General features: G+C 38.2%; 1 protein-coding gene and 2 non-coding genes across 5 annotated transcripts in view; 1 reads left to right on the forward strand and 2 right to left on the reverse strand.

Annotated features, from left to right (window-relative positions):
* Positions 1-6067: 6067 nt before the first annotated feature.
* Trnas-aga (transfer RNA serine (anticodon AGA)) lies at positions 6068-6149 on the reverse strand. Its single transcript has one exon. It is a non-coding gene; the product is annotated as a tRNA-Ser (tRNA).
* Positions 6150-6559: 410 nt separating this feature from the next.
* Trnat-agu (transfer RNA threonine (anticodon AGU)) lies at positions 6560-6633 on the forward strand. Its single transcript has one exon. It is a non-coding gene; the product is annotated as a tRNA-Thr (tRNA).
* A 2055-nt stretch (positions 6634-8688) lies between these two features.
* The window catches only part of LOC134755997 (tyrosine-protein kinase Drl), a 46682-nt gene continuing 32876 nt past the window's right edge, over positions 8689-22494 (reverse strand). Inside the window, exons 2-7 of one of the 3 annotated variants that reach the window (XR_010129095.1) lie at positions 20666-20793; positions 14204-14890; positions 13402-13718; positions 12943-13239; positions 10253-12428; positions 8689-9287 (exon numbers count right to left, since the gene is read on the reverse strand). Coding sequence is in view for 2 of the 3 variants with exons in the window: in XM_063692754.1 (XP_063548824.1) it covers positions 12317-12428; positions 12943-13239; positions 13402-13718; positions 14204-14890; positions 20666-20793 (1541 nt within the window). In the remaining variant the exon portion in view is untranslated. Of the gene's footprint in view, positions 12429-12942; positions 13240-13401; positions 13719-14203; positions 14891-15121; positions 15665-20665; positions 20794-22494 lie in introns of those variants that run through there. The other 2 variants (XM_063692754.1, XM_063692755.1) reach the window with 2 other exon arrangements.

The raw sequence follows: 22494 nt of genomic DNA on the forward strand, positions 1-22494 counted from the left end.
CAAACCAAGCCAAAAATCCAACCCGTAGGCGTATTTAATGAGTCACGCGAAAATTTCCAACATTCGCTAAACTCGCAACCGAATTTTTATGCAAATCACGCGTTTCAATCGCGCGGTAATGCCGACGAAATGAATTGATTAAAAATGATTGATTCGCTACCTGACGCGCGGTGATTGATCGCGATTTCGTTCAGGACTCATTAGTCGCGTTAATGACTTTCAAACTGAGATGTTTACCCAATGGCTGCGTTATTTTAATGAGTTCTGAGGTTTTGAGCAAATTTTCAGTAAACTTTAAAACAATTTAATTATGGTTCGAAATTAGTACAGGAGCGGTATTCCGATTAAAAAATCTGTTATGGTTTTGATATTGATATGATATGATACGCAAATTCCACTGCCGATGCCGGTCATGTCATAAAAAACAATCTTACTCGCACATATTGGTGTGCACGAGATGCACCGTGATGAGTCGTGTCGAGGTCGCATAACTATTTATAACGTATTTTTTATGCAATTCACCCAATTTAAAACACCTTTACAAGCTAAGGTCTGCTGTCTTTATTTAATTTTCATACCCTATAAATAAGGCGCCATTCATTTATTACGTAAGACGATCTAGGGGGGAAAGGGGGCCGAACATACCTAATTTTTACTTACACGGGGGTGGGAGAGGGTCTTCATAGTTCTTATGTCAGATCACAGATGCGAAAATTTACAAATTTCTTTGAAACTATGACGTTTAAAATAATACTTCACACTCTATGCTATCAAACACAGTACAGTTAGCTTAGACGCACTCCAGTACATTTGTACGGCCAAATAAACGTTCCGAACATGTTTTTTTTTGAAAAATAATAATTGAAACAATCCAAACGTGTATTAATTTTTTCCTTTAGATTCGTACGTAATATAGGGGGGGAGGGGGGAGGCCTATTCTTATTTTTTCTTACATAGGGGAGGAGGTCAAAAACTGGCAAAAATCGTCTTACGTAATAAATGAATGGCGCCATATCAATAATTATTAACACAAAAGAAACCCAAAGTGCATGTGACAAATCCACTCATCGCTGCTATTACTCGTGTACGGCATGAAACTGAACGTTAATTGCGTCATTTTTCCCGCAGAGGGCGCCATCAATCCGCTCCCGCATTTTCCCGATTTCCCTCCGAAATTACGGATTTCGCCTTATTGTTTTTATCCACTGTGGCTCGTTAAACTTTATGATTTATTGTTGTTTATATTCTGACCAGTTATATTCGTCATAATTTGCTTTCATGATGGATTTTTGTATTCTTTTTTTATTAACGTCTGTGTTGTTTTATTTCTGCTTCCGGTTGGAGTAAATGATTGTTTGTGGACAATCTAAGCCTCTTATTAATATTTACATTGTTCTTCTTTCTTTTTGAGACTACTTATACGAGTTATACGTACATAATCTGTAGTCAGATTTGGGGTCGAACTGATTAGTAGTCTCAGGAAAGTAAGTACTGATGACGCCGGTATCGTTATAATATCTTTCAGGTTGAATGTGACTGTGTTTAGATTACCTACTAAGTCCCAACGTCCCAAATTTTATGAAAACCTATACATACTTACCTACACTACACTCATTAAAACCCACATTAATTCACAGCACTACGAAATGGGAATAGGAAATCGGAGTCCCAGTGTCCCGAGGGCCCAAGGGGAGATACGCATCTTTCAAATCTTACAGCACCGACAGTCAGACACTAAAGAGTACCTAAATGTCTGAGTATAGTGGAAATGTGTGTGTATCTTTGTGAAAATATTTTTCAAAGTTTTGAACCTGGCTTTTATTTTATAAGTTTTAAGTTCGGTAATTATAAAATATATAAATATAAAAAGTAAAAATATATGTAAAAACACATACACAAATAATAGTTACACAATATTAAGATATAATAAAAAACCTAAACCCAGGTCCTATACACGCCGTCCAAGATTACGTACGTACCTACCATCTTGCAGAATCTGACATCTGACCCTTGATTCGGCCAACTACTGAGCGTCTCTCTAGGTGTTGTTGTTAGAGATTCACCAACAATGGCTACAACATCTTAAACACTAAATACCTACACTTGCGTGCTGAAGTTATTTGTATAATTCAATTGACCATAATATATTTTAACCAGACCAGCAATAATCAAATAACTTCACTAACAACTAGAGCCATTTTTCGTCAGCTACGTATAATTTTTACATTTCATTCCTTAAAAGTTTAGTAGAGAAGCGAGTGAAGCGACGTCCTATTAGTCGGTGTGCAGTGCAAATAACCACAAAAAGTAAAAATTACGCTGCAACGGTAGCTTGCAGAATTAATACTAAGAGAATTAAATTTTTCTGAATATTACTTTGTACAATGCGCATCGTGGTGTAATTATAACAGTTCGTTTGGCACTGAGGCTGAGGCTGTTACAACACTCTCATCTCTCATCGGTCAGACACGTACACCAGTGTAAGTGTGATCTCTGATTAGATAAAATTATTAAGAATCTGAAGTTCAACTTTATACTAGGGAAGAGCTTGACATTCTTATGAATTAAGCAGCGAGACAAATTCGGGCTGTCAGCTGGTGCGCGTAGGAATTTTTCATTTGCACCCCTGGCACGAAAAAATCATCTACCTGCTTACTTTTCTCTTTAATTAAAAGAAAATGGCGTGAAATATATTTACGAAAGAATGTCTACTTATACTTACATAAGCATTGCACTTACTGTATTGTTACAATAGGTTTTACCTCTTTTAGGACAGTGCAAAAAATCAATAATAAAGGAGGTATATAGGAATAATATATTTAGGAATACTATTACTTATTATGTGCTTTAGGTACTACACTAGATAAACTTAAATTTGTTGACACAAAAAAATGTGATGATAATTTTATTTAATATAAGCAAATCGGAGCGTTGGTGGCCTAGCGGTAAGAGCTTGCGACTTTAAATCCGGAGGACGCGGGTTTAAACCCCGGCTCGTACCAATGAGTTTTTCGAAACTTTTATGTACGAAATATCATTTGATATTTACCAGTCGCTTTTCGGTGAAAGAAAATATCGTGAGGAAACCGGACTAATCCCAACAAGGTCTAATAGTTTCCCATCTGGGTTGTAAGGTCAGATGGCAGTCGCTTTAGTAAAAACTAGTGCCAACGCCAATTCTCGGTATTAGTTGCCAAGCGGACCCCAGGCTCCTTTGAGCCGTGGCAAAAAGTCGGGATAACGCGAGAATAGAATAAGTAAACCGTAAACCGGCAAAAACAAATGATAACACTTTAACCTCTTTGCATTAATAAAGTTACATTGGGCAACTATTTCTGAACAAAAATATATTTAGTATAAGTAGGTATCGGTTTTAGTGATAAAAATGTATAAAACATGACTAATATCGGGGACATTAATAACTTAACTAATGATATTTTTAACTTTATTGGTCCAAAAGCTATCTTCTGGAGCAGTGGTAACGTTAAGTAATTCACCAGCTATTCCATTAAACAAATGTCAGTAACGTTATCAAGTCAACACTGTAGTAAAGACGACAAGAAGTCAATTTAAAAATACTTTCACATGAAGCACAAAAACTCTCCACACTATTTTCCTCATATTTTCCTACTCAACTACCCTAAGTCCTCACCGTCAATCAAGCCTGCAATCTCATTACATTACCCTAATCCGCAATATCCAATCAAACAAGGCACTCGCTTATCGCGACTGCCCTATCTCGGGACAAAGCTCGATCAGTAATTACTACCCACAGTTACTACCCCTGATGTGATGTTGAACGTAACTGGAACTTCATTACCCTCCGTTTTAGTGCCCGGAGTGATCGAGATTGCGTCCAAAGAAGCGTTCTTTATTTTGTGTCTTGGGGTTATAGTAATACCTATATACCAAACATAATGTAACTCCGTATAAGATAAGTAAAGTCTAAGAAAAAACGTACTTTGGATGATATTTAACAATTTTAACACAGAGTCATATGATAATAAGCCTCTATACTTGCACTCTATTCTCTTTGTAAGTAGATACTGATCCCTATCCCTACGGCAATTTAGATTTTTTGTTTCAGGAAAAGTATATTTTCGTTACAATTATTATTACATTTCTTTTCCCATTAGTGTAAAGTAAAAAGACGTATAAAGAACAGAGTACAAAATTGACTTGATAATTTAGAACACGTAGAACAAGGAAAATTGGGTTATCCGCTGACGTAGCGAATTTCTTAATTTTCGTTGTAAGATGTATATGTAGGATGTCATATCAAATTGTTTACAAAATCGAAGTTTTAATTGATTAGGTAGGTATGTAAAAAAACGTGTTAATATTAAATGGACTCTGTAGCATTCGCATTTATATATGCGGCCTCAGTTCTAAGAAATTACTAATGTCACTATACTGTGCTTTAGACATGTCAATGACGTAAGTAAATAAGTTTGACCAAATTTATGTATATAAAATATAAAACAGAAAACGAGAGAGGACGTTTGAGAGGTAGAGGATAAACCGTTGGAAGTACCTACTGTACCTAGAACCTAGAGACAACAATTTTCTAAGAAAGATTATTGAAATTCAAGGCTTGTATGGTTGCTTAATTACACCCACATATAATTAAGTATTTATATTTCTAGAGCTTTCTCATCGATTGGTTAGAAGATCGTGAATTCATATCATCATAGCCCGGCGTGTGACACCTTTGTGCCGGCAGCAGTCATTTCTCCCAGCCGAGCCGGCAAACGTAACGGCGATTTCATTACTGCACCCTGTCAAACGTAACTATAATTTAATTACCGTCCTGCGTACGGTGTGAATCAATTGTCGAGGTCGTGGAATGTGCCGAGTCAGGTAATGAAGTTTGTGACAATGAGAGCTTCTTGAAGGGGAGGTTACAGCGTTTGGAATTCGCAAGAATTTAAACTATGTAATACGAAGGAAATAGAATGTTAACAAACAAGATTAATAACATCGTCATCGTTTTAGGTTATGTTTAACTACTGCTAAATAATTAAGTATGTTTCTGTAACACATCACCATTTTACATGTCATATGTTATGTATATAAGTCTGTAAGGTATTTGTAATATGGGCCTTGTTGCCTGATTAAAATTTTTAATAGAATAAATACTTAGGTACTTTTGAGTTTTGTTGTAGGTACATTCAAAATATACACAAATAATAATAATAATAATTAATCAACCAACACCTTGAGAGACTCTCGCTAGGTGGTTGGATCAAGGGTCAGATGCAGAAGGCGGTGATCTTGGACACGGCGCGGATAGTCCGCCGGTTCCTCTCTCTGCGGCCCTGACCACCGGCAGCTTGGGCCCTGCCACGCTGCTGGCGGCACCCTAGGTTAGGTTTTTTATAATTTGTTTATATGTATTTTGTATTGTTTTGTAAGTGTTTTTATATTTTACTTTTATATGCATATTATAAAAAACCTAACATGAGAAAAATAATAAATAAAGAGAATAATAATAATAAAATAAGAACAATATTTTTGTATAAAATATAGAACTATGAATGTGCCAGGCCCAGAACATATATACTGTTTTAACAAGAACCAGAACATCCATTTATTTTTTACCTCCTAAAATCAGCTACTTTTAAACAGAAACAAAAAACTCCAACCCCGAGAAGACCATTCTCGCAAATACTACCGCTTTTCTGAAATTAAATTTGTTACAAACATTGTTAGAATTAACGATAATACGCTGAAGCACTTCCGTGCCATATCCTCCCCCACACATGTACGGAACACAAATAAACCTTTAATAGCCGCACAAGCCGCTAATTTACCCTCTTTAATTAATCGAAAGCAAACACACTGGGCTTTTTATACGCCATTACAGCCCTTAGCCGACCCTTTTGCTAACCGATAAAAAATGCACTGACAGGTCCCCGAAGCTACCGTTAACATTTAGATAAGCATGCAATGTCATTAATAACCTTCAAAATGCTGTAACGCAATAAAACAGCCATTTTGAACACGCAAAAACGAACGTATAAGTCAATAATGAATTATTAGAACAATAAAAAAATGCATAAAGTTTCGCAGTCGGTAGGATTCGAACCTACGCTCCCAGAGGGAATCTGATTTCTAGTCAGACGCCTTAACCGCTCGGCCACGACTGCTACGGCTGTACTTGCGAAATTAAGCATTTTGTTACGCATAGTTATTTTAAATAAATACAGTACGATAAATAAATAAATTATTTTAAATAAATACAGGGATTTGTGGAATATTGATAAATTAGAAATTGATTATGAGCAAGTCTTAGGCTGAAATCGTAAATGTTATACCCGTTACATGACAGATCCTAGTTGGTCGATTCTCGTTTACAAGTATAAACGGGTAGTCTATTGAAAATTTCATACAATTCTATACGTATTCGTGGAAATTACACCACACGCACCTAAGTATATCAAACTGAAGAAAATAGGTAAATATATTAGTAATCTTAACATATTTATACGTAAACACATTTTTATCTACGTTTACTGAGCCGGACAATATGACCGACTATTTCAACCACATCACACGTGGCGCCGTGGCTTAGTTGGTTAAAGCGCCTGTCTAGTAAACAGGAGATCACGAGTTCGAATCTCGTCGGGGCCTATGTGGATTAACTTTTTGTGTTTTTTTTTTTTTCATTTTGTTTAATATATTAGGGATATTAATTTAGATAAAATTTTGGTATAGACTATTATTTTATTAGTAAACTTCGTATTTTTGTTCAAATTCATTTTTATTATTTTTTAAGAACTTTATTAGGCTTATTGGATCTGTAATCGATATTGGATATACCTATGTATTCAAATTGACAAAGATAGATATTATATCCTCTTTGATAATGATAAATCACAAAACAAGAGAAGTTATCAGCAATTCAGCATATTCAATTGCTGAGTGCTAATAATAAGCCATAACTAACTGCATGAAAAGTAAATAATACCTATATGTACCAAAGATATCTACCTATGTACTGTCCGCGCGCGAATTCCGTGCACGGCTGAGGAATTTTAGGAATGTTGGGCGTCATGACAGTGGTGTCATTTTGTACGTACGGGCGCGGCGCACACGGTCCCCACTTCCTCGACCTCCGAATGCACGGAATTGGCGCGCGGACAGTGGGTACTCGCTCAATTTTATTGTATGGTGAGTTTCATAGTAAACTGCCGCGGCGCGCCAGGTGATGTTGATCAGTCTGTCAAGTGCGGATGGTGCAACTGGCACTAAGTAAAGGTTTGTTACTATCTGCTTATAAATCTTGAATGTGATAATGTTTAATGTACTTATCCGATCGAATGGTTTATAAAAATGTCGGTTGAATATTCAGCTCGGCAGGATCTGAAGTCTGAACCCCGATTCGATCCATCTATTGCATACTAGCTTTTCCCGCGACTCCGTCTGTGTGGACTTAGTTATTTGGGCACAGATTATATAATAGATTTGGGTAGCTTATTTTTTATCCAATCTGCTTTTTATCGATTTCCCATACAAACTTCCACCCCCTTAAAAGATGATTTCTGGGATAGAAACTACCCGGGACTTATGTCCTTCCCGGGACTCAAACTATCTCTATACCAAATTTCAACTAAATCGGTTCAGCCTCAGCGGTACAAGAGGTAACAGACAGGCACACTTTCGCATTTATAATATTAGTATGGATTGTTGATGTAATTGTTCTATACCTACATAGGTACCTACCTATTTGTCTCTAATGTACCTACCATTAGTTTAACGTTTTGTACGCCACGCCTATCGTGCCCAATACGTCATCGAGAATATCGACATCGTAGACCGTGTAGGTGTCGGTCTGTAGGTACTGAAGATCCTTGACTAACCAAAAACCGTATTTAGCTACTATCAAAGATAGGTGGATACAGTCTAAGGAAAAAACGTGCCTCGAAAATCACGAAAATATGACTCTCGATCAGATGGCGCCCGCTTTGGCCTACTCTTGTATAGAGGGCTTTGACGGTTTCGTTTGTTATTTAACTATTTTAACGCATATCAGTGAAAGATCATGGGTCAAAACCATAAAAAATAATTTATCCATATTTAAATACATTTTATCGTATTTTTATAAATCTTCATTTTCAGTTTTAAAGTGTGTCGATAGATGGCAGTGAATTTACTGTGGTTACAAAATTTACTATGACAGTACCGCTCTATAATATTATATCCTCTTTGCTACTAACAAAGATCTACTAATAATGATGAGCAAAACAATATGCAACAAACGGTCCCAGTGAGAGGTTAGTCGATTTTGTCGAACGGAGTGTGTCCTTTTCTAACAACCTGGCCAGTATATATAAATAGTTTAGTATAGTTATATATATATATGTTTCTAATTTTTCATGTTAAAGAAAGGGACAAACTCCGTTTAAGTCATCTCTCACTCGGACCTTTTTTTCGCATAAGTACTTACACGGTCTTGGTATTTAATAAAATGTCGTGAACTTTTGCACTTAGGTTGACACGTGCACGTCAGTTAAGTTGGCGATCAAAGGGTTACATTATAAGGGTTCTATACATGAAGTTGAAGGTTCCATGATTTTTTAAAGTTTGTAGTTAAATGTATCGCTTAATTTCTTAGCCACACCAGTTTTCGGTAAGGTTACTAATGTTGTGGTTATTCATATAATGTGGGAAATCAAACAAACAAAGTTCATAGTAATCACTCGTATATTCACATTTTTGTCATTTTATACTATTTACACATGTACAAACAAAGGTACGATAATACTCGCCCATACACAGGGCACTTCATCTTAGTTAATACAAATAAACTTGCTCTTCCGATAATCGACTTTAAAAAATAAATAAAACAATGCTGATGCACAATTTTGACCGATTTTTAATCAATAAGGAATCGAATTTATAAAAAATCATCAGGTTTCAGATGCCTCAATTTCTTCTGACCGTTGATTATACATATTAATCTCGTAAGGTCCAATATATTTGTATGTACCATTTGTAAAGTGTACCACATTATCGGTTGCCGATAAGTTTAATTTTCTAACTGAATCTTTATGGCAGTTACGCTTTATTGACCACCGACAATAAGTATCATGTCAGGGAGTATTGGGATCCTCGGTGTCGACATCTCCAGTGACGTCCTATTCCGTAGCCACCTGGAAGGGAAGGCTGCACTGGCATCCAAAAAACTAGGTGTGCTCAATAAAGCGAGGCGATACTTTACTCCGGGGCAAAGACTGCTGCTATATAAATCGCAAGTCAGATTCCATATGGAATACTGCTGTCACCTTTGGGCAGGAGCACCTGGATGCCAGCTTGGGCCCTTCGACTCAGTCCAAAGGCGCGCTGTACGAATCGTCGACGATCCCAAACTCACAAGCTGTATTGAGCCTTTAAGTCTAAGGAGAGACTTCGCCTCCTTGTGTGTGTTCTACCGCTTGTACTCTGCTTTGCTGCTGCTTTGGCTGTGCTCTGAAGAATTGTTTGACATGATGCCAACGGCCGCTTTCTATCACCGCAGCTCGCCATCGGCAGGGTATTCATCCTCACACCCTAGCACCTAAATGGTCGCGTACTGTGCGGTTTAAGAGGAATTTCCTCCCGCGGACGCTTCGGCTGTGGAATGAGCTCCCTGCCGAGGTTTTGCCGAGGGGCTACAATATGGGGTTCTTCAAAAAGGAGTGTACAGGTTTTTAAAGGGTCGGCAACGCGCGTGTAAAATCTCTGGTGTTGCAGGCGTCCATAGGCTAGGGTAACTGCTTACCATCAGGCGGGCCGTATGCTTGATTGCCACCGACATGTTATAAAAAAAAAGTATCCTTTTGCTTGAAGCTTCAGACAAGTGAAAAAACCGGACAAGTGCTAGTCGGACTCGCCCACAGCCGGCGGGCGCGGGCGGGGTTTAGTATTTGTTGTTGTAGCGGCAACAGAAATACATCATCTGTGAAAATTTCAACTGTCTAGCTATCACGGTTCATGAGATACAGCCTGGTGACAGACAGACGGACAGCTGAGTCTTAGTAATTATTGGGGCCCGTTTTTACCCTTTGGGTACGGAACCCTAAAAACGACTTGTGTCCTAAATATTTTTCGCCCTGTTTAAAATGTAGTAAAATGTATGTTGGCCTTATTTGTTATTCTAAAAAGTACATTAGGCCTTACGAGTTTATTATGTCACTTAGGAAAGACAATGTAATTGGCACTTGTTTGCATAGCTGCCTGCAACGTGGTTTTTATTGCGATAAAATGTAACACCAACTTATTAACAAACGTACAATAATAATGGACATTTACTTGTTTGCTGTTACAATGTGGGGAACAGATGGGTTGCGTAATAACAGAACACATGAATCTTAATTCAAAGGATTATTTAAGGGTTATTCTTAAATAGCTTTAAACGAATGGCAAATTAAAGGTGTAACAGTGGTTTTAAAATGAATTCGAATTACTTAAATACAGACAGATAAAAAAACTTGTGGCAACAGGAGTGGTATTCCGATTTTAATAATCTGTTTTTATATTACGCTAAATAACTACAAGTTATATCATATCAAAATCAGACGTTTAAGACGCTTCAGGGTCTATTCCATTATCTGTTCGGTAAGCGCAATAAAGTAGCAAAATGATTTAAATAAATTCACTTTCAAAAGTTAACAGGTACGTTTTTGAGAGTTTTGAGACACCTAAATCTACCTAAATTTATTGCAGCAATAAATTTTGATACAAGTTTTACCTTGGTTGGTATTATTTTGGCACGAAACGCTAGCAAGATAATGAACAATTAAGATATTTTATGATTCAGTTTACTACTGCTGTAGTAATAATTTATTGTCTACAAAATTCTTTGAACAGATATTAAACGGTTACAATGTCCTCGTTTTTAAACGAAGAGATCTGTACTATATGTCGGGTGATTGGCCTAATTATTTGATACTTAAAATACAGTACAGACTTCCTTGTTTAAAAAGGTAAATTTTATTACAGTCGCCATCAGATATATCGGAGCGCCCGAGGTGTTCACAATATCTGAACACGCACTCTAACGCCTTGACAATAGAGGCGTGTTCAGATATTTGTGAGCACCTCGGTCGCTCCGATATATCTGATGGCGACTGTACATGATACAAAGAAAATAAGGACAACAATTCGTTTACATTTTATCGTCTCGACCTGTTACTCAAATTTTGAGTACTTACGATATTATAAAAGAGTATAAACAGTTTACATTAAAATTTTAAGAGGCCATCATGAAGTGAATAACACGACGTAAAGATAAGTAGATATCAGAGACCAATGAATTATAAAGACAGCTAATGCCCACACATTCCTTCTTTATCGCTATAGATAGACTATAAAATATAGATGAAGGCAATTGTCCGTTGATTATTTAGAAATAACATAGATAGCATGATATGAGGTTTAGTAGTCTGTATAATTTACGTGTCTCTAGTAGATATAAGTTGGCAATACTTTAGGCAAAGTCGATAAAACTTTATAATATACCAGTCTTAATTTAGTTTATATTTTTCTCTATTAAACATCTAAAATCTTTCATAAAATCTGAGGCACATTTAATATACGTATCATACATACAATCACAATGTAACTAAACTTTAGTGCTAATCGATATTTACAAACCAAGTTTAATCTAATATGGCAGTAATGAGGTTCCAAACAATAATTAATTGTAAAAGTAAATTCGATGACAATTATCTTGAACTTGTACTTCGTAATGTTGGCACAGAAGAAGTTATTATTTGAATGTCACATTCCACGTACATAGACAAACAATTGAATGCTCAAATAATAATTTATCGTTTGAAAAAGACAAAAGACGAATTCAATATAACCGTCATCCGACACAAAAATGTACAATTACTATAAATAAAATCAGTCTCTGTAATTAATCTCCACTTTTCACTCAATAACACGAAAGGGTACTTAATGCGCACTTGGTACAGGGCCCCTAACGTTTGAAATACTTTATTGTTTTACTTATTGTGTCACTGTTTATGTTTATACACTGTCTTATTTTGTTCATAGCAGTAATTATTTTGTTTCACTTTATCTATTTTATTATTCATTGCGTTTCACTGTGTTTAATGTTTCATTTATTTACTACAGTAAAAAAAATTGGCTGTTAATTATTTTCACAGTAGTAATAGTTTGATCTCAATTTGTCTTTTATACACCGCAGTTTTTTTACACCGTGTTTAATATTTGTTAACTACACCAGTTTTATTTCACTGTTCCTTCTTTTGTTTAACTGTGTTCATTCTTTAGTTCACTGTTCACTTAAATAGTTTTTCAGAACGTATTAGACGAATCTCGTGAGTTGCGTATGGAAGTCCCTTAGGAAGATCTGTAGCTGCGGCAGTGTGGGCCGGTCGTCGGGCGACATCGCCCAGCAGTACGCCATTACAGCGAACCTGAGGGAAAGAAGTTGTGTTATAAAAAGCTTGCTTGGCGTAAGGAATTGCACGAGTCTTTTAACTATAGGGGCGGGGGCGGGGCACAAGCACAAGCTAGGTATAAATAAATAGGTACATGATGTTTAATTGAACTTTTATAAAATAAGAGAAGTATCGATTTCAAAATAAAATAGAGGTTCTGGGTATTAGTATTATTTAAATTCCTGTGTCCTAGGATTTTTTTTAATTTTATAGAAGTTAGTTCAAGAAGTTAGAACGTTATCGATGGGTCATACACAGAAAAAAATCCTTGTTACCTGAAACTTTGGATACTGGATTAAAGGTTTACTTCTGATTGTAATTAATATCTCCGCCGCCACGTAGCGTTGAAAATAAAAATAATAATCTAAATCCGTGTATGACCCTGCTGTTATACGTGTATATGATGTATGACGGCAATGACGGCATTTTTCCAACTAGGCATATCCGTAACAATTTTATTTTTAGACATATTCCAATATAAAGCACTTACAATTCATCCGGACAGTTCGCCGGCTGTTGTAACCGGTATCCATCCCTTAGATACGCTGCGACCTCGAACGGATCGACTTCTGCGTACGGCTGGTGAGCCAACGTGGTCAACTCCCATAGCAGCACTCCTAGCGCCCAAACATCAGCGGCTGGGCTAAACTGACGTTTGCTCAAGGCTTCTAGGGCCAGCCACTTGATAGGCCGGTTCTCGTTGTCGCCTAGACAGTGGTAGTCCGCGGGGAAGAGATCACGAGAGAGGGCGTTGTCGGCGATCATCACTCGGAGGTTTTCGTCGACACTGTTGAAAAACAAATTACAGTATTCAACTATTACGCTTGACGTATGGAAGAGGCTCCACCAAAATAATATAAAGTGGGGTAAAAATCGTGTTTGAATTTGGTTCATCACATAAAATCTTGCGTTAAGAATCAGGTTTAAGTATTAATAAATATATACTTACATGCAATTTCTCGCAGCAATGTCCTTGTGTAAGACATGTTGCGAGTGCAAAAACGCTAATCCATCAAGCGCGTGTAGTGCCATTCTAACAACATGTTGTGTTGTAAGGGGCGGCGGCGGTGGCGCGGTCCCCGCCGCCCCGCCCACAGTCACTCCTCGACACGCCAGAAGGAATTGCTTCAGGTTTCTCAAGGTAGCGCCCCATGGGTATAGGAGGAATGGAGCAGTTTGGTCTTCGATGCTAACGCCGAGCACTGATAGTAAACGTTCATGTCGCAGGCCGTAGAGCATGCAGCCTTCTTGTAGTAGCAATGATACCTGTGAAAAGAAGGTTCGTTTTAGCATTGACAACTACATACAATATTAAAATTTGATTTAGAGTCTCCGGCAAGCTTGGCCGAATTGCACCTTCCCAAGGGAAAGACAAACGTAGTTCCGGTCTCATTTTAAAACTACGTGTTGGATTGTAATAAAACTTTGCACATACAATGACATGAGGTATATCTAGGTCTGAAATTAGTTTATATAGCTCCTAGCTCCAGTTTATAAAACAAACGAAATAGAGCAAAAACAAGTTTTGTGTGAAAAACTTAAATTCGCTGTATTTTTTTAACTATGGTATCTGAAGCTACATAAACTAATTACAGACATAGATATACCTTATCCTATTGTTAGTACAAAGTTTCAGAGCAATCTAGCTAGTCATTTTAAAATGAGAGCGGAACTACGTTTGTATGGAGAATCGAGCTTGCCGGAGACCCTTAACTAATAATTAAAGCAGTTCGTGAGATAGAAGAATTTACCTGCACTTGCGACGCATGTTCCGCAACAGTCTTAACGAGAACCTCCTGTTCCCTGGCGTCCTCATCAGCGTACGTTCCCTTGTACACCCTTCCGAACGTTCCCTCCATCGCCACTGAGCGCAGTCTGACGCGACATCTCTGAATCGTCAACTCTGCTATTCTCTGTTGCAGGTCCCTCGCGCGCTCTTCCGCCGCCACTGCGGGGATAGAAGTAGGACGTCGGTAGCTGGTGTAACTGGCTGCTGACTTGCAGGAGGAGTCTGGAAGGAAAGCGTGGGCATCTTGTTCGTCGCTGCGTGCGCGTCGGAGTTTCCTTGCTCGGGCTCTACAAGCTGCTGCCGCTACTGCCGCTATCAGAAGCGCAGCGCCTGCACAGCCGGCTCCCGCATAGAATATGTCCGCTGATGTAGGTGCCTGTGCAACGCTGTCAACCCTAACCGCCGGCCTGGGTGCTTCTTTTAAACAAATCTTCCTCCGTCTGAAGTGAAGCGTGGTTGATGTGGATCCCATAGAGACATTCAGAGATATCGTAATGTCCACTTCGGCGGCGACGGTGTGCGTGCAGGGCAAATCGATTTTCCATGTTCGCGGTTCCGTCGGAACGAATCCTTCTCTCGTGATATTGAACGTCGGTGGATGCATTGCGTCCGCATGCGATACTACCTCAACGTTCAGCGAGTACGGTAACTGCAACAAAAGAAAGAGGATATAGTCAAAATTGAAATGTTCATGCGTAAAAAATATTTCGTCGACATATGCGAGACAAATGTCTGATCGACAAAATTCTCAGAGGACCGCAAAACGTATCGGCAAAAAAAGATTCCGCAAGAAGCGTTAACCGCGCCTTGGGAACCCAACGCGGGCCCCGAGCACTTAACTTTTTATTCAGATTTGCTATTTCAATTCCATAAATAATACCACAAAGATACGTGAGCTCATTGCATGTCCCGCCTATGTGGAGTAACGGTAACGGTTCGGAGCCATCACGACGGTAACCGTATAAGATTGACGGACAGCACGCGAACACGGCGCGGGATCAAATGTCGAGTCACCGCCGCGGGAGCACGATGCCGCTCCTTTATAGGAACACCCTGTAGCCGTGAGGTCAGACAGCATAACGTACCTACTCAAAAATGAATACTCGCATAATTGGCATCCAAGAAATGCATCGAGAATTTACCCGCATGTTAGGCTATGTAAATAAACCTAGCAAACTTGGACTTCCTGAATTTACATTACGTGTGTATACAGCAGAGTTTACGCTAGGTCAACGAGGTTTCCTTTACCGGTGGATGTCAATGCGGCCTGCCACTCAGTCGTGAATAGGATCCGCGGTAATAAGCAAGTTGAGTTGTATTCGGTATCTGAATGACATGTTTATGTACGTGAGATCGCTACACGTTCGAGAGCTTACTCGTCGAGGTTTTTGCGGCGGAGCTAACAAGAGAAAATAAACACGATGTTTCACAACTACAATTTGAGAGTATGTACTATGTAGATATGATTGAGTGCCGACTTCAAATGCATGCCGCGTGTAAACCGGCAACTTTTGTAATGTAACGATTAAATTAGAGTCATTATCTCGTTACTAGCGTATATAGGCGAGCGGTGAGAGCAAAGCAAATGAAACTATTCCCCGTGGGCCGTGTTAGCTACCTAATTTATTTTGAATCTGCTGTGCTTCGCTAGTCCCTAGTATAACTTGGCCTGGAGATTCTTAATGATTATGCGCAATTGCAGATCACACTTATTTTGGTTTGCCTGCGGCCGGTGAGTGTTGTGTTGTTAAGCCAAATAGTCGAAGTGCGACTCTGAAGCTAATTAAATATTATCATTGCGAGACAATAGCGGCACGATCGCTCATCGGCGCTAGTTAACCGGTCACCAAATATTTGCTGTACCTAGTCAAAGGCACCGACTGTAAATAAGGTGCCACGATCTGATAGCGCCGCACAAAGCCGCGGAGATGACGATAAGCCCCGCCTGATCGCGAGCATATTCGGAACATTTGCTTTTTAAATCCACCCGCTCCCTGTGGAGATACACAAATTCAAATCCTAGCCACTACCTAAGCATTAAAGGTGCCGCCTGCATATCTGTTTAAATTTTGCTGAGCTTTTCAGCTTTTAGGCCGCATATTATGCAGTGTCTGAGTGTCTCGTGTACCAACTGTCTAGCGCCCAAATTTCAAACATATTTGACAAAATATGAGAGTTCACGTACCTAGACAAGCAGTAGCGTGGTAATACATTGTAAGCAGTTAGGTATTTGCCTATCGTACCTATTTTTAATCGAAAACTTCATCTGAAGAATTTTAATTGAAAATGTGTCTGTGCCTTCAAAAAACGAAAACAGGCCGATAAACAAAAGACATGACTTATTTAAATATTGTTTCCATTATCATGAAGAAACAAGTAAAAAGTTAACTTAACATAAGATTTTACCCACGTCCCGGATTCAAATGGCGACGTCTCGTATTGCATTGCAGCCATACTAAACTTATGACTTGCAAATGTCCGTCCTAAATAAGCAGATGTCTTATTGACAAGTTCACTGAACTTGTTTGCGCTGTTCTGATGCTGGCAGTGCATTGCCTATGCTCACCGAGTATGGGGGTGGTTAAAATTTTATGCTAGCCATTGTAACGTTGACTTCGAGATACATAGCGATTATTATAAGCGTACTTATACTGGTTTGCTCGAGCATACGAGACGCACGTGAGTGATAGCTATTGAAATAACATCTTGATGCTGGCCGTTGAATATGTAAAGTGGGAGTCGTCGTGACGGTTCGTATCAAAGTTCCGAGGAGTGGTCAAGTGAGACCTTTGTTTGGAGAGGGTTCAGCGGAGAGCTTGCAAACGTGAGGTGAGGTGAGAGAACAAACAACAGCAGTTTTCAAAGAAACTTTTTTATTCTTTGTGTTGGCACTTGTTTTATCAATTTGCTAATAACAATCAGTGCAGTGAATAATATACTTAAATTTTCAGATCTCATAACTGTGTTACCTACCTATAGTTGTTAATTGTTATCAACCGCTCGACCTAAAAATACCTACTAAATGCTCATCATTCTGATAACATGCTAATATTATGTTGCGTGTGCAAATAAGCTATTATTTCTCATCGCAAAATTCAACCTCGATGATTCCTACATTCGAAAAACAGATAAATATTTTAAATACATAATTAATTCAGCTCAAAAACCCAACTAAAAGACCGAATGCAACCCTACGCAAGTTACATATATGGAAACGCGAAAACAAATAAATGCACATATTTGGTTAGCCAGGCGGGATGCGAAATGGCTGGAGCCGAGGATTTGCATGAGGACTGAGAGTGAGGAGCGATCAAACACGCCGGCGGAGAGCTGATTAGTCAGGAAAAAAGCGCTGTCGGAAATATCCGTTAATGGTACCTATTCTCAATGCTCAGACTCAGAGCGAACACGAGATTAGAACTACACCCAATTCTTCTGGAATCGGCGCTAGAAAACTAGAAATACCTCTCAATCTTGTGAGTCGTGATAGGCTTTTTAGGGTCATGATACTCATGATCTTATGACTTAAGGTTTGTTAAACATTATTTAAAACTCGGTCATTGGGTTATTTATCAATGTATTATAAATGAAAATTGTTATTAATAAAAGCTGCGGACCTATATAATTCCATAGGTAATAGTTTAGTTATCGAAAAACTTAATACAACTGAGATTTTGACTCGACAGTCTTAAAATTGAGTCGAGCTTATAAAGACAAAAAAACTTCTAAGGGCCACTTGCACTATTCCTATTCACTTACCCGGATTTAACCGGTTAAACCTGGAGTTACTGTGGTTACCAGTACAATTTGACACTGGGTTAACGGCCCGGGTTAGTGAAAAAGTCTCGTAACTTTACCGACTGAACCAGTTTATTATTTGGTTCTTATAGATTCCGATTTTTAACAGCTTCTTCAGAGAGCGCATTCCTTATTGTTCGCCTAGCGTTCAACTCGGCAAGCGACTATAGAAAAACCTGAATAACACCCCTGAGGTACCAATAAACTAGTGAAGGCAAGACAACTACGTCCAAGTTACTGCCTGAGGTTGACTTCCTGTAAACAACTTGCTGGTTTTTACTTTTTTATCGATAATGATCATGTTTCACGATGTTTCCTTTCCTTGTTTTTACCAGGAAATACTGAATATAGTCACAGATTTTCTCAAACATAAAATCTTAAATGTTATATTAAAGACTACAACTAGACTAACGCTTATCGTGGTTTGATGAAGTCTTCCAGAACACCCTAAGTTAAACATAAAAGCAAATGGTTATTGCAGTTTAGTGTGATATCTAGTTTATAGTGACTTGTTCAAACGACTAGCTTTACAGCTTAGCAATAACTCCGTTTTATTGAACGGCCAGGTAATACCAATTCAGATATGGATAGAGTAATGTCGGGCGATAATAGCTACAGTTTGTTTACGGGCCATCTAAATTCTGCCCGGGCGGCATTTCCATGAGAATGGCTTGTTTGCCAAGTCGGGCTGCGGGAGATTGAATAACTTAAGTACCTGTTCAAGTTAATTACAAAGTGAGAGAAGCCAGAAAATGGCGTGGCTCATAAAAAACTTCAATTCAGTACATTATCAAGTAAGTATAAGATACTGATTGAGCTTTTGTTCAGCACAGAAAGTCTCCGGTTGATATGAAAAATACTGATTGGGCCGTTCATATAAATTGTACCTCTCGCGTCGAATCATGGTCCCTACGAGAGTTCCTTCAAGTCTCCTTAGGTTGGGCTTAGTTTTAAAAATAATTGAAGAAATATGTTTTTACCGTTTCTAAATAAATTAATTTGCTGAACTCCAAAAAAAATCTAAAACCATTTTTCGTGACAGCTACTCCATATAAAAATGACCTGCGGTGACAGCAACAATCAATGCATAAATTATTTTGGTCGTATCGCTTCGTATCATGTCCTTTTCGTTGCTCGATTAGAACAACGGGTTATAAAACCACAATTGAATGCATTGCTGACTGCATAAGAAGCTGATTAGGTGGTATATTAGAATGCACATAGGTACACCAAACGTTTCCCATTTCAAAACAATCAATGCATCGTAAACGGAATATCAAGTAAGGTACAGTCGCCATCAGATATATCGGAGCGGCCGAGGTGCTCAAAAATATATGAACAAGCACTCTAACGCCTTGAAAATACAGGCGTGTTCAGATATTTGTGAGCGCCTCGGCCGCTCCGATATATCTGATGGCGACTGTAACACGAAGATGAATTTCCAACACAGTATTTTAAGTAACCGATTCTCGTAGGAGAGTCATTCTTCAGTTTATCCTAGAGCTTTAATGCTCAGACAATTTATGTTCAGTTGAGCGTTCACAAATTGTGAACGATGAACATAATATTCCAAGTCAAATATGAGAGGCTAAAGTAAAACAAATGACTCGTCGTTCGAGCTATTCGTGTTCAAAAGACGACCATTAGTTATGCTTCGTTTAGAATTCTGTTCATACATGAGATTACCATAAGGTCCTATTGTTTTTATCAAATCGATTGTTCAGCGGTTAGTCATTGTTTAATGTTAGTATAATCAATCAGTATTGGAATTTACTTTGAATATAGCAAACTGGCTTAGTAATGCACCGATATACTTATTGAAATTTTCTCTATGCCAAGTTCTCAGAGGACCAAAAGTTTAAACATTTGACCCTTCCTATTCAGTACATTCTTTGAATACATGTAGATGTTTCTGATAAAATCCGAGGAGTTTTGTAACTTTTTGAGAACCTTCTGCGACTTGTATACTAAACTGGCTACTTTTCTATCCTTCTAAGAAGCTGAGAAAACCCGCCATGATTAAGCCTTATAGGGAGGCTAGACGAGACGACATAAGCGTCTACATGTTTTTATTCTGTGGAAGTTGTATTGCTACAAGTACTAGTGAACACCAGTGACATCCCTAGTTAATAGTTGTTAATAGATAGTTGGCGCCTCCAGCAAAATTTATTGACTGCGCTTTTTATCTAGCGAACTATAGTCTAATCTTGAAATTTACTTGAGACTGAATTAGCAAGCCAACCTAAGTATCATTTTGAATTTTACATAGAGATTGTATTAAAGCAATTAATACTTCCTATCACGCGACGCGATCCGCTTTTTACTAACGAATCCGTAAGGGAAATGGTACGATTTATTTGGAATAATCTAGCTACATGCCTACATGTTTGTTTAGGTAATATGACCATCTCTAAATACAGACGCGCTGTCCTTTATTTAGACTAGATGACTTTAGCGGTTTTTAGTGTTTCGTAGCAGAAGTGGCTCAAAAGACACTTGTTTTTGGGATATTCTCGGTGTCTGACCGTCGACCGTAAAAAAATACTAGAATTAACAACTTATTAAAGATTGCTTTCCATTTCGATGAATACCTAATAATGAATGCACTGAAAAATGAGCAACTCACCGGTCTCCTTGTCAAGCTCTGCCACGTAAAGTGTAACTCTCCAATGGTGGCCGGCACTGGCACCACGAAGTTCAGCGCGTAGAAGTTTATCTGTCCCTCTCGCACGTAGAACAGCTCCGCTGTTAATCCTGAAACAAAAGATTGTCCCATGAGTAATGGAATCGTGGAAATGTATGGGACAAAACCGCTTGCAACATTGCATAAGTCATTTTGGGTTCTTAACTACGAAAACAGAAATGGCAAATTAGGACCTAAGTCTCGTGTCCCTAATACCTATACTTTTTCATAAAATATCAATTACTTATTTATGCAGGTATTATTCATTTTATTTATATATACAGCCTGGCAAGAGGTCTAATAAAGTTCACCACATCTAATAGGCATTATATTATAAAAAACATTTCATTACAAACGTGATATAGGACTGATAGGATATTATTGGCCGAGACAGATATTAAAATAAAGATAAATATCCGACCTAGCAAGCAATTTTGTTACCACAAAGAAGCTTAGAGGCATAGACTTTAAAAAAATCAGTAAGCATAAATAACACACGTGCGACGCCGACGCCGGGCAGTCTGCCGCGTTTGCCACAAATTCGGCAAAATGTCGCGTAAACAACAGATTCAAAGGGCATTCATAGATCAATCCGCATCTATAACGCACGGGTCGAAAAAAGGCCAATACAAAGCCGGGGCGAGATCAAAGCAGTTCAAAAACACCGCAACTTGCGCTCGCGCCACCTGCCAACCTATTCACAACACTATATACGCGACTCCTCCAGACGAAGCACGTCTCCGGTACAACTTGGCCTCTTTAATCATAAGAACACTGCGCGAACATAATTGAGTTACACTGGTGTAGCTGATTCTAAAGCGGTCGTTGTGAACACACGGCTCCATGGGAACAGATGAACTGGCATTTAAAACAAGTCGAGAATAAATGGTAAATCGCCCAAAAACCAGTAGCCCCGTATTTCATTTTTTATGGCGCTCGTTCACATCGTTAAATTGGGCGATCCTCGTTTTTGATAAGCTGCAGAACATGGTTTTATTTAGTTGGTTTGATAAGGCCAATTTAATTAACCAGCTAGATATCTCTCCAGTTTAATTCTCAGATTACTCCTGATTGCTGAACTCAGTCTTGAATTTACTATTTGCCTATTATATATTCCCTATTAGAAGTAGGCAATGTTGTGTAAGTACAGTTGTTATTAAGAAGCTCAAATCAATAAACACATATATAACACTTTCCTGTAGAAAGCAGTCGTAAAGAACAATTCAGTAATAAAGGTCTTCCTCCTTATATAAATGAATACCTCGTATGACGGTATGACCATTAAAGGTAATATGAGAAGATTTTACAAGTAGAGATTATGAGAGATTTCCTGCCTTGCAGTATTTCCGAGTAATGTTAATGTTTACTATACGTACGTATGTACCTACCTCTTGTTATAATAGTAAAACTATCTAAGGTAACTAGATCTATTACTTTAGAGTTTAGACTTTAAGTGTGAGTGGGACATTACTGGAGCCGTGGAGCGCTATAGGATCAGTTGGTTTTATTTTGTCACGTAGCTAATTCGCTGATATGAGCTAACGAACAGAAGTGACGATAAAATAATCAATTCATACACGGTCCCAATAACACTGTGTCTATTTACCTAAACTTTAAATCCACCACAAACACCTTTAAATATTAGAAAAGAAAAGACAAATATTATAAACAGTTTAATTAAAACCCGAAATTTGAAATATTTCCACGTATTAAATAGTTTCATTTCATGAGTAACTATCGCGGTAACCGAAGACAATATTAGTTTTAGGTTA

Source organism: Cydia strobilella, chromosome 3, assembly GCF_947568885.1.
Source record: "Cydia strobilella chromosome 3, ilCydStro3.1, whole genome shotgun sequence".
Classification (NCBI taxonomy): domain Eukaryota; kingdom Metazoa; phylum Arthropoda; class Insecta; order Lepidoptera; family Tortricidae; genus Cydia; species Cydia strobilella.